The sequence below is a fragment of the Bolinopsis microptera genome, chromosome 1, assembly GCF_026151205.1.
Source record: "Bolinopsis microptera isolate Bmic1 chromosome 1, MBARI_Bmic_1.0, whole genome shotgun sequence".
NCBI lineage: Eukaryota > Metazoa > Ctenophora > Tentaculata > Lobata > Bolinopsidae > Bolinopsis > Bolinopsis microptera.
In genome coordinates this window covers 147,734-160,368 of record NC_087072.1, presented here as the reverse complement: position 1 = coordinate 160,368, position 12,635 = coordinate 147,734, and the positions used below count along the sequence as shown (strand labels likewise).

The 12,635-nt window shown below is 37.1% G+C and overlaps 2 protein-coding genes across 2 annotated transcripts in view; both read right to left on the bottom strand.

Moving 5' to 3' along the window:
• The window catches only part of LOC134816918 (transcription activator BRG1-like), a 762,051-nt gene that overhangs the window by 641,303 nt on the left and 108,113 nt on the right, over window positions 1-12,635 (bottom strand). The gene's annotated exons all lie outside the window — the stretch shown is intronic.
• Window positions 2,096-8,001, bottom strand: LOC134823728 (uncharacterized). Its single transcript, XM_063835264.1, has 2 exons — window positions 7,240-8,001; window positions 2,096-2,248 (listed from the first exon to the last, which is right to left on the bottom strand). The coding sequence occupies exons 1-2, from the start codon at window positions 7,999-8,001 to the stop codon at window positions 2,096-2,098; spliced, it is 915 nt and encodes a 304-aa protein (XP_063691334.1).

Below are 12,635 nucleotides of genomic sequence, written 5' to 3'. Positions count from 1 at the left end.
ACAATAACAGAGTGTAGTTATTATCCTTAAACTACAATAACAGAGCGTAGTTATTATCCTTAAACTACAATAACAGAGTGTAGTTATTATCCTTAAACTACAATAACAGAGTGTAGTTATTATCCTTAAACTACAATAACAGAGTGTAGTTATTATCCTTAAACTACAATAACAGAGTGTAGTTATTATCCTTAAACTACAATAACAGAGTGTAGTTATTATCCTTAAACTACAATAACAGAGTGCAGTTATTCCTTAAACTACAATAACAGAGTGTAGTTATTATCCTTAAACTACAATAACAGAGTGTAGTTATTATCCTTAAACTACAATAACAGAGTGTAGTTATTAACTACAATATCTAAACTACAATATCTAAAGGTCTATTTGAGGCCTTTTACCCGAAGCCGCTGTGCATTAGGTTACTGCTTAGCTAACTGGTTACTGCTGGGTTGGTACTCTGGATAGGGCTAGAGCTTTGGTTATGTAATCAAGAGGCTTGCATTATGTCTAAGTGTTGAAGTTATAAGCGTAGGATGATAAATGACTAATGTCTAACACTGAGTTCCTGACAATTCAATATAATTTATATTCTAATTATATATACATAGAAATTTCATCATAGAGATTTTTATTTGTTCGTTTGAAATGTTGTAGGCTTGTTTATATGCAAGGTAGAGATTAATAATATTATTAGCAAATTCTTAATCTGAATTTAATTTGTAAGTCTGGTTACCGGAGACATCAATTATTTGATTACTCCCCGCAATCAAAACTGGATTTGGTTTTACAGGACCTGTATTCGATTTTCAACTTATGTATTTTTGATAAAATTACAAATGTCAAAAGAAACCAATTTAAATTCACGTTTGACCAACTGTCTATTTCCAGTACAAGATTGGCTAGTGAAGCGAACACTTCCTTGTCTTTGACATTACTCTGATGCAGAGCTCTATTTTTTAGCCAATGATTTTTGGGGACAGGAATCTTGCTCTTTGATTTTAGACCGTACACAGCTGCAAAAGAATTATTATTACTCTGCCCAGACCCCTGACTAGGACGGACGTAAGTCTATTTTGGGCGGAAGGAAATTACGTCAAGGATGTTCAGACGGAATGTTTTAAAGAATATATATGTATCTGTATTAAAAGTCCAAGCTAGTTTCAACGCAAGTTTACTTTTCTACAATCAGAGTAATTTACCAGTTTTAAAGAATATGAATTGATTAATCTGTATTTATAAGTCACAAAAGCAAGTTACTTTTCTACAATCAGAGTACTATACCAGTTTTCTGCAACAGATCTGACTTCCCCAACATCCAGTAGCCTTATTTTGAACCATACCAGCCCGCACCTGTCCCAGTTTCTTGAACATTCCTCGACAAAACACCTGAGTTTGGTCCAATCAGGACGTAAGAACGAGCTTTCACGATGATTAAGAGAACCCAATCACAAAAACCCATACTGCTACTACTCTTCTCGTGTGCGAGATCACTGAATGTTGACTGTGAAAAACATTGAAATATTGGAGCTTTCCCGAGTGTGATTCATTTACCAATGACAGTGTAATTTTAGATGTAACATTACACAACTCTACATACAACAAATGTGGCCTGTGTTTTGAGTACCTGGTTGATCTTACCGCTTTCCATCTCCGTTTTTTAACAGGCGTTACTTCAGAGGAAGGGGGAGATAGTTTTAACATTATAGACTACCGCCTGAAATAAGCACTTCTAATTACTTGTCCGGTCACGTGGAGATCTAGCATTCTCAAAAGAATCTATCCGATTCTCAAAAAGTTATGGCTGGGCCCAAATATTATACTAATTTAAAATTCCTGATTCAAAATATCACTACATATCACTAAATATCACTAAATATCCACTAAATATCACTAATAACACTAAATATCACTAACAATCACTAAATATCACTTAATATTCACTAACATATCACTAAATATCATAAAATATCACTAACTATCACTAAAATATCCACTAACTTCACTAAATATCACTAAACTATCACTACTATCCACTAACTTCACTAAATATCACAACTGTGATTGAGTAAGAATAGCAGTTAATCTCCAGGACTTACTTGAGAGATGATAGTCCGTCTTGGCATCCGTCCAGATTACCCTCACCGTCACACACGTGACAATAACACGATGATACAGTAGCTGAAGCAGGGATGTGGACGAGGGAGTCGCTCAGGTAGATGTTGTGGGAGGACAGTTGTCTCCAGTGCTGTAATATGAGTTGTTTAAGGAGCGTGTGTAATACTAGTTGGAGATTGGAGGAGCAATGCTGGTACACTGGTTTAATATAATTTAAACTTCCAGTATTAAGTTTAGTAAGGCAGATTGTATAGTTGATTTAAAGAGGAAAATGCCTGCACCATATTAATTTAGACTTTTAGATTCTTAGCGTAAAAATCAGCGGTAAAATTCTGCTGTGACTATGTAAACTTTTGTTATTTTAGTTATATTTTAGTTATTTTAGCGTATTGAAAAAAGACGATGTTCCGTTATGTGCACCCATTTACTCAACCTCAAAGTTTAACGGTATCCTCAAGGTCGAAAGGTGCACCCCGCGTGTCACAGTTTCTACTCAATTTTATAACATTATTAGACAAATGTAAAAAATAACTCGTTACAATCTTAATAGATCTTTAGCATAATCTGTTGCAGGTGCTGCGACTTACAGTAATTTAAGTGCAGAATAGGCACCACAAAAACGTAGTAGTTCCGAACTAAGGCAGTTCATGGAGAAGGACTGGGGTTAGACTGGGTCCTCGGAAGTGCACATTTTGAGTGTTAGGCTGCACATACGGGACATTCAGTCTACTTTTAGTTTAAAACAGATGCTATCCGAGTAAAAGGTATGCACAAAGCGATTTTGAATGTACCTTATAATGCGTCAACTAACCTAAATAATCAAATTTGTCGAAACTTTCAATTATTCATAATATAAATAATTATTTTACGTCACTTTATCTTTTTCGAATAACTGCTTCAGGTTTAAGATCAAAATATTGTTGAATACTCTTCAAATCGAATTATAACACCAATGTAATGTGTAAAAAACAATTTTAGTTAACATTTTCTCTCTCTTTTCGTGACCAGATTATTTATTTTATGAAATCTAGATAATTTCTCGAATTAAAAGTAACAAACGCAACTACTAATATTAATAAGTATGAGAGCAAGCTTTTTTAGTTTTTTAACATTTTTTATAGCTGTTTGGTCCTTGAAAACAGTAAATTCTCGAATAAACGTGACATACGCAACTATAATATATAATTAAGTACTAAGAGCATGCTTTTTTTGTTTTTAAACATTTTTAATACGCTGTTTTGTCCAAACAGTTAAATTCTTCGAATTAACGTAACCATACGCAAGTTTACTAATATATAATTAAGTACTAAGAGCAAGCTTTTTTTTGTTTTTTTAACATTTTTAATAGCTGATTTTGTCTTGAACCCAGTAAATTTTCGAATAAAATAACATACGCAATACTAATATATAAATAAGAACTAAGAGTAAGCTTTTTTGTTTTTAAACATTTTTAATGCTTTTTTGTCCATAAAGAAAAAAAATACCGATCAATGAAAAAGAAGCAATAATTTCGGGTCTCGGGTTTCTAGAAATCAGAGTTTTGACTGTACACATTACGTGCTTATGTAATATTTAATTGTAATGTTATGTTCACACTACTTTTGGGGAAAGAGTGCTGTGGTTGATGGGGGATTGCGAAATACATTTTCATCTTTGCTAAAACAAAAGAGTCAAATAAATATGTCGCACACCATCATCTTTGGGACTTGAGAGGTCGTTTACATTATGGTTTGTTTACAATCTAGGGGAGGCCGGCGGAGATTTGGAAATGCTTGCTATTTCTACACATTAGTTATGTGTACAAAGTGGATTAATTTGATGGGCGGGGGATCTAAAATAGCCAAATCTGGCTTGCGTAATATGTGAACGATCTCCTGGACAACACAAGAATTTGTAGGTAAAAATAAAAGAGTCCGAGGTTTTCTAAACGTTGTTAGGACCCCTTGCTAATATCTAAGATCAATTTGCAGTAAAAAAGGGCTCATTTTTTCTTAGATGAACGATGAAATTGTTGTTGACAACTTAAGTAGAGTCAACGGGACTTCCAAATCCTCATTTTGAATTTGTCAATATCTACATATTCTACACATTCTTATTGGTCCAAGTATTGCGGGGACATAGTTCCCTAGTGTTTAAGTGTTATTAATTTCTCGTCAAGCCACAGAAGAAGTTACACGGCGGAGAAGGCTTCTTATCATTTTCTTTCCCCTTTCTATCTCACTTAGTTTATTCATTTCCTGGTACTCTTGACATAAATTTTTGCAGAGAATTCCAAAACACGTTTTAAATTGAGGGAATGAGTTCTAGTTTTTCGTAGGTCTCGTCAATGGCCCTTCCATGGTCCTTTTGAAACTTCTGTTCCCTCCCGTATTGTTTCCAATGTTGTAGCTTCACGTTCAGTATTACGTCTTTTCATCAGCTGTCTTCACCAAAGCGTCGAAGTGTTCGGTTGTTATTTTAATTTCAACGAGCATGCTTGTGGTTATGTCCTCCTAAGATTGGCACTAGTTGCCTTCAACAACTCCAGCACTAGTTCCAAAAGCTATTGCAGCTGCAGCAAGTCCGATAGGTTCCAAAAGTTGGCTGCACCCACAACGCGCAACGCAAACACATTGTTGTCCTCCATAAGCTATCCTCGTTGTATTTGGCATAGGAGCTATTTTTCTTGCTCGTATCCACGGCTGATTTTCTCTTGCACCAAATTTTTAAGCTGCCAGGGGAATTGACGCCGCAAGTAATGAGTCTGTAGCTGTGGATATTCTTTCGCAAGCAGCTTTAAATCCGGTGAACATTGTCTTCTAATTTTTCAGGTACAATTTCAACGTATTTCTAAATCTAACATGGTCTGAGTCTTGCATCACGACTGCGAATTTGCCACTGATGATAAGACCGACTTAACGAGCCCACTCAGGGGTAGCACGGCTTCATTTCGAAGACTTTATACGAGTTCAAAATCTTTAGCTGCTTTGATAAGACACTCCAGATTCTTCTTTTCCTTTTTCGTCTAAAATGAGATTCACCTGCAAAAAGGATTCTATGGCTATTGAAAATTTTAGCTGCGAAGTCACTTCACTTTCTTAAGTGTGATATAACTTCAACATTAATGTCATGCCATACTTTAACTCTAAGTGGATCTGAGCTACAAGCTTTGAACAGGAACTTGTAATGGGTGCCATCATTCTTTGCTCATGTCGAATTCATTCGTGGAATAGGGAGGTATTACTTATTAGCAGCATAAACACTAGAATCTAGTGCATATTGCATAGGTGTTTCGTGCACACTTTTACGCACTTTCCCAAAACACACAGCACTATGCGCACCGAAACGACTCAAATTTCAGCACTTTTAGGTATCTTTAGGACTTTTTACCAAATAAAACTTATACAGTACACATTACTATCGGCCAGAATAATACTTATTTGTGTAATAGTGGACCAAAAGTGTCAAGTGCAAGGTATCATACCCTATGTTTTTGGTATGAGAACTCCATATAAAATGGGGCCCTCTTGAAAAATGTCCTAAAAGTCGATGCAAACTTATGAGCGGCTAAAACATAAGAACGTTAAATTGGTCATCAGTGCAAAATTGAACGGCTAAAAGTTAGAAGTTTTATATTAGGGTATGATTGCCTCGATCGAATCCCTCGCCCCACAGATTGACATTGAGCCACTTCATATTGTCGTTTTTTAAACATTTAATCCACACGATGTGTTGCAGTTCTTTATAATGTAGCTCCGCCAGCCAGTATGTGGAGACTCACAATATGTGATCCATAATACCTTGTTTCTTGCGGGGGAAAATATGCAAATTATCAGCTCTCAGTGCGAAAGAGATTTAGTGCCTATAATTTTTAATTAATAGTAATAAAAGTAGTACATGGACACGTTAAGTTTTAGACGCTTATTATTTATATTGGGTTTGTCATCCACGAAAGTTTATGGTTGTGATTTGGGTGTCGGAACTTAACGTGCATTGGGCATGACCCTAAACAAATTTCCGTTTTGTTTAATGCGTTTAGTTAATCGGTTTGGCTGAATACAACCAGGTGAATGTCTCATCTAATAAAACGTTATTTCTATGCTGTAAGGCGTTTTAATTAATCGTATCTGCTGATTATGACCTGGTGAATGTATTTACTAATAAAACGTTTGTTGTCGCTAGGAATGAGCGAGATGATTATCTTATTTTAATTCGGATCTGTAACTTCTTCCCCCAATGTGCCATGTGGTATGAACAGTGGTGTGGTAGTGGGAGTGAAGAATTAGATTGGCAGTTTAACTTGGGGTTGGTTCCTCTAATATTAGGAGACTCCCCTAAAGATTGGCTATTCTGTAGTATCTTTATCTATATTATTTCTTAAATCTAAATCCTCATGGACGATGTCTGAGACTTTCTGTTGGATCGGTTACTATTAAAAAGTGGTATGGGTGATTCTTTATCTGTTGAGGTGAATGTGGAATGGGATGAAAATCGGTGGTTTTTTTAACCCTTAATGTTTAACCTCAATTTGATCTCGATTTGAAAACTGTGGCGCTCATCTGAGTGAAATGTCTATTATTATTATAAAACAGGATCTTACCGACAAAAATGATTCTTAAAAATACCTTAATGCGGTAAACTGTACCCTTGAAAAAGATTTTCCCAACATCTGTTGCATGCAGCTATATCTCTAATTTCGTTCAATTCATGCAAGTTGTCCATTTGCAAATTTCTACTACTTAAATCACTTCTTAAAACCGATAACAAGTTCATTCTAGGTCTCCCCAATCTACCAATGAATAAATTATCTGATTCAATAGCAAAAGAGAGAGCCGTTTGGGCTGGGGTGTTCTCCATACTCCTGAGAATGTGTCCAAACATCTTCCACCGCTGGTGTTCAATACGCTTGGATAACTTTTCAACTTTGCACCTTTCATACAATGCTTTGTTGCTTATCATACCTTTAGGCCATTTGATGTTTAAAATGGACCTGAGGTGTCTACGATGGAGTGTGTCCATTTTCTCCATGGTTGCTTTCTTAGGACTCCAACTATTTGAGTTGTAAATCAATACAGATACAACTTGAGCATCATATAACCTCAGCTTTCTTTCAAGGGAAATTTTCTTACCGGACAACCATACTTTTCCAAAGTTCTTAAAAGCAATCTCAGCTAGGATTCTCCTTCTTTGAATGTCCTTCTCAGTACCGAGTAAGGAACCTAGTGACTTGTTACTTCGCCATGGTTCGTTATTAGCTAATGGCTGACCGTTTGTGTCTTTATCAGATTTTTTCGCCAGGTAGAAGGTACTGAATTCAGTTTTACTTTCATTTACTTGGAGGTTCCAGTCTTTGAGAATATCCTTCACTGTAGGAAGGAAAATTCTCAGTTTCTCGATGTCCTCATCAGCAAAGTCACAATCGTCTGAATATTCCCACTCAGTTGGAAAACCTAGTTTTGATACTGGTGGGTTTGGTCTCCCAGATACAGCTCTGAGGTGGTGTAAGGCTGCTGCAAGAATAAGTGTGAATAGCTTTCCAGATAAACTGTCACCTTGAAAGGCTCCGAGTAAACTTTCAAACTCTTCCGACAGTGAGGAGTTAACACGAACTCTAAGGAGAGTATTCGATAGAAGGTATTGAACTAAGCGAATGTCGTCCTCCGAACAACCAGCATCCTTCAAAACATTGATGATAGTGTCCCTTTTCACGGTATCAAAAGCTCTACTCATATCAATACCCATTTTGCTAAATGTCCATTTCTTCCTCATCACAACAGATATTAGCATTCTCTGAGCCCACACAATGTCAGAGCAGCTCCTACCTCTCTTGTAAGCACTCTGCCATGGCATGGTGTAGTTGTCAATTCTACTCTCAACCCGTTTTAAGGCAATTTGAGTGAGCATCTTCCTTGATCCGTTTAACAGTGTAAGTGGTCTAAGGCTTGTGAGGGGACCTTTAGGTTTACCGGGCTTCTGTAGAGGAGTCACAATACCTTGTCCTATTGAACTTATGTATTTTTTCCCACTAAATGACTCGTTAATTGCCTCAGCATACTTCTCAAAAGTGATTGGATGGGCGTACTTTATAAACCCCTCCGGGTTAGAATAAGATTCTGATAATCCCGGCTCCCGCTAGATAGATTATGATAATCCCGGCTCCCGCTGTTAGTTTTTTCCCGCTGAATAGATAACCCCGGCACAGCTTCTATAATCCCGCCCCGCTAATTTGGCTCAACAAGATTGGTTTTGTTTTGATATTCCATGAGAATTTCAACCGCGCACTGTCACGTGTTTTGATGACGTGTATCACGTGACTAACTACTACGGGGCGCATTGGTAAAAAATGTCACGTGACCTATGGCTTAACGTAAGAACTGTAAATACACTTGATCTACGTATCGGTCTTACTGCAGGCGCTGGCAAAACTCCAGCACACTGCTTATGGCTTACATTACTTAAACTCTTACATTACTTGGACCAGTTCCAGAAATTGTCTCGACGGTTACATTTGTCCGGTTAATTTTGTCGTAGCAATTGCCCTGTTTGATATAAGCCATGAATTATAGTCGTCTACTTTGATGAACTTCATGTCCATGACACGATATCATTATTAGCTCCACCTTTTATCGCTTGCCAGGCTTAACTCGACGCCCCTTATCGATATTCATTCAACGTTCTGACTGAGGAATAATGTTTAGATATAACGCCAATTTCAAATGTCATAGTACCTTAGTTGTATTTATTTGGTAGTATAATATACTCCCCAATTCCATTTCATATTTCCATACTGATCTCATATAGCTAGAATTATGAAATTTGTTGGTCCTAGCACTAACCCGGAGGGGTTTATAACACATAACACCGGCACGCTTAAGTTATATTAAAATAACCCCTCGTGCTGAAGCACGTCGGGATTATTTTCATAATAATCCCTCGTGCTTCGCACTCGAAATTATTATAAATTTTTCCCGCGCGTCGCGGGAAAAATTGAAATATAATCCCTGCGCATGCCGGGGTTATGTGTGTTATCAACTCATTCTGGAGATTATCTGGACCACTGGCACGGTTTGATTTGAGTTTACTTGCAGCAAGTTCAACTTCAACTGGTGTAATGGGGCTATCAAGTGGTTTTGGATCGCAGGTAAAAGGTTGCAGGCCAGCTTCAACTCCTTCTGTTAGTTGTTTTTCGAAGAAAGATTTCGCTGTGTTTGCTTTCCCTAAATCAGTACCAATAGGGTTGTTGTTGATATCATTGACCACTATGTTACCCGACTTTTTTATTCCAGCTAAAGATCTTGAAGCTTCAAACATCTTTCTAGCATCGTCAGTGTTATTTATTTCTTCTGCTAGAGCGTCAGCCTTCATGTTATTTATTTGCACAAGTCTCTTAGAAATGTCTAGTTTTCCAAAAGTATCATATAGTATTGTGGAACTTTAGTGCTGTTATTGAGGTTAAACTTGATGAAGTCTCTCCTCGTGTACAGTATATAAGTTTATTGATTATTAAAATACTTATATTTCATGTTTTATTCCCGGACGGCTCCAACTAAATTCAAACTAATTCCACAAAGAATTTTCCACATTTCCCAGCACCTTGACTTCACACCATCTAGTAGCAATTCCCTCACGAATCCATTCACACAATCCTTTTAATGTTTAAGTAACAACCTTAACCTTTCACAGTCCTACTCCTAACACTACCTTAGCACCAACCAATCAAATTTGAGAGACACGAATCGCATGACACTCCTTTCACCTCCATAGCTGTCCTTGGCTCCGATTGTAAATATGTCTAATTTATCCGATTTGTAACATACGCATGATTTTGGATTCAGTTCCAGTTTTACTAAAAATCCTTTTCTGACTTTTTTTCCTTAACGTCAAACTAATTTAGCGTGTTTCAGGGGATAGGACGCAGCCGGATTTTGCCGGATTTTGCCGGATCTTGCCGGAAAATTTAAATTTATACTCTTATTTTTATACTTTTGTCATTATCATGTGGAATTACACAATAAAATAGTGTCTAACTCTTTCGTATCACTTATATGTTTTAAATATCCCCCTCCTAGTGTCTAACTAACAGTTTTCATGCCCGACCTATATTTTCGATTAATTCTTAGCTAAGTTCAATTTTCAACCAAATAAAATTCATAATTATGATAGGCATGCAGCAAGTTCATTAAAATTTCTTAATAGTATGATAATTTCACAATTGTAATAGTAGGTAACACGACTCCTGTCCGACAGCGACATTTGTCCGACAGCGACATCTGTCCGACTCAGGGTACCAGAAAAAAACGACATCTGTCCGAAATTGTGATCTGATTTCAATGCGACATATTTCCAATTAGTGACATGATCTGAACTTTTACATGCTAATTTGTATACGTAACATTTCCGATTTGAGATATGATCTGAGCCAAAGTTTACGCCTGCCTGCCTGCCTAGATCGATCCAGATGAAATCTGGAACGAGTTTCGTGTCAACGCTTCTCTCCATTTATATCTATCACACAGAGTTAAACGGAATTAAACGGAATTAAACGGAATTAAACGGAATTAAACGGAATTAAACGTAAAGTTGTCGGAGATGGCATTAACACCATCGTCTCAACTATATACATGAATGAATAACATACCTGGAGTAAGTAAAATTCGTATTTCAAGAATCATGAAAATTTAAAACAAAAGCACTTAAAATTTAACTCCCGTACAAACAACCGAAATAGAAACAATTGCTGAAATAATAATTTAACATAAGAGGAAGGTAGTAAAAGGCAAATTCAATGATCACTAAACTGCGATATCAGTATTCGAGTCCACAAAAGACACATTCATACTCGAATAGTCCTCCTGGAAACAGTAATCACTAGTGTTCCATGCTCGTACAACAGATCGTGAAATCTGCATAATGATGGTTGATCTGTATTATGTCTGTTGAGTTGGTAGTCCTGATGGGGTGACAGGCAGTATTGGCGTCTTTTTCGGGTTCCTGATGCGGTGACAGTTGCAAAGGAATTTGCCCAGTTCTTGCACATCGGCAGAATTTATGATAGTTCCCTATATATACTGAGCAAACGCAGCTGGTCAGGTTCCATTCCAGTGTCTTCAAGTAAAACGTCCGGGAAGGTCTTATGTGGTCGTCCTCGATAACGCTGGCCATAGGATGGTTGCCAAAAAGAAGTTGTTGAGCAGCTTGGTCCTGAAGACGGTATGTTAATTGTTACGTGGTTATTGAGTTATTGACTATTTAGCTTGTTTAATGTACACGCGCCTATCAAAATAGGATTTCTATCGTGGGAATATCTACAGAAGTAGGGAACTATAATTATTATGAGAATCCCCGGCACTGGTCATATCCGGCGGTTTTTACATTTACGAGCCGACTAGCTCCTAGACAGCTATTGACAGCCTGACAGGGTGGCTCACTCAAATTTGAACTGTGACACGTCCAAATTCAACGTTAAATCGAGGTTTTAATGTAGTAACCAGATTCATTATAAATAACATTTATGTCATGATAATCAATATGACCATCAGCTGGTTAGGTTAGCATGTAAAAAATATGTAATAAATTGTTGAACGTGGGTATGGTGACCAGCCTCACAGAGCTAGCTCTATGAGGCTGGTAAACAACCCAGCAGGACAATGAGAAAATGTAAAACATGCCCCGTCAATAGGTCTCAGCGAATCTTAACATTTAGTTGAAATATTCTCCACAGCATCACGAGGCTATTGTTAACATTAAGAATATAAACATTGTGTGTAACAGAATAATTTGATGAACGTGTGTATAAACTCTTCACACCACTTTATATTTGCCGTACGGATGCCTATTATGGATCGCTTCCCCCTGGTTTAAAGTTCTGGCTGAAGATTGATTAAAAATGGAATTTTCAACTAAAACGATAAATGAAGAAGGAATTTAATCAGGCAACTAAGAATTTGCTTCATGGGTCATGCGCTGACATGCACCCTGTTAGCGTTCACGTGCACCCTCTCAGTTTCTAGTCATTTGATCTCATGCAGAATATGCAGCAGGGGTGCCGACCAGAGTAACAGGTCACTGATAGCAAGTTAGAACAGTGATTATTGAACGTATGATAGATAACAGCGGTGGATCTAAATGTCACCAGGTCAAACCCGGGGTGGACTATTTACATTGAGCGTCCCAACGGCTCCTGACACATGGTAGAACCTGGTAAGCTCGGGAAATTGAGTCAAACTTAACCCTAAATGTCATGTCCTCCTGTAGGTTTTACCTTATGAATTTATAAAATTCACTAATGTAGTTATACTTATAGTATTGTGACACTTGAAAGCCACGAATTTTAGTTGCTCAAAGCTTTCAAGATTAGGGTTGCCAACCGATATTATCGACGATAATTTCCCAAAAATCATCATCGATTATCGCGACAATTTTCGAGAATTATCGCGATAATCAACAAATTTGTATTATGGTAAAATGGCCAACATTTAACATATTTTTCGAATCTATTTCTCAGTTTGTTAAGTTAAGACCCAGTGCTAGTTTGATAG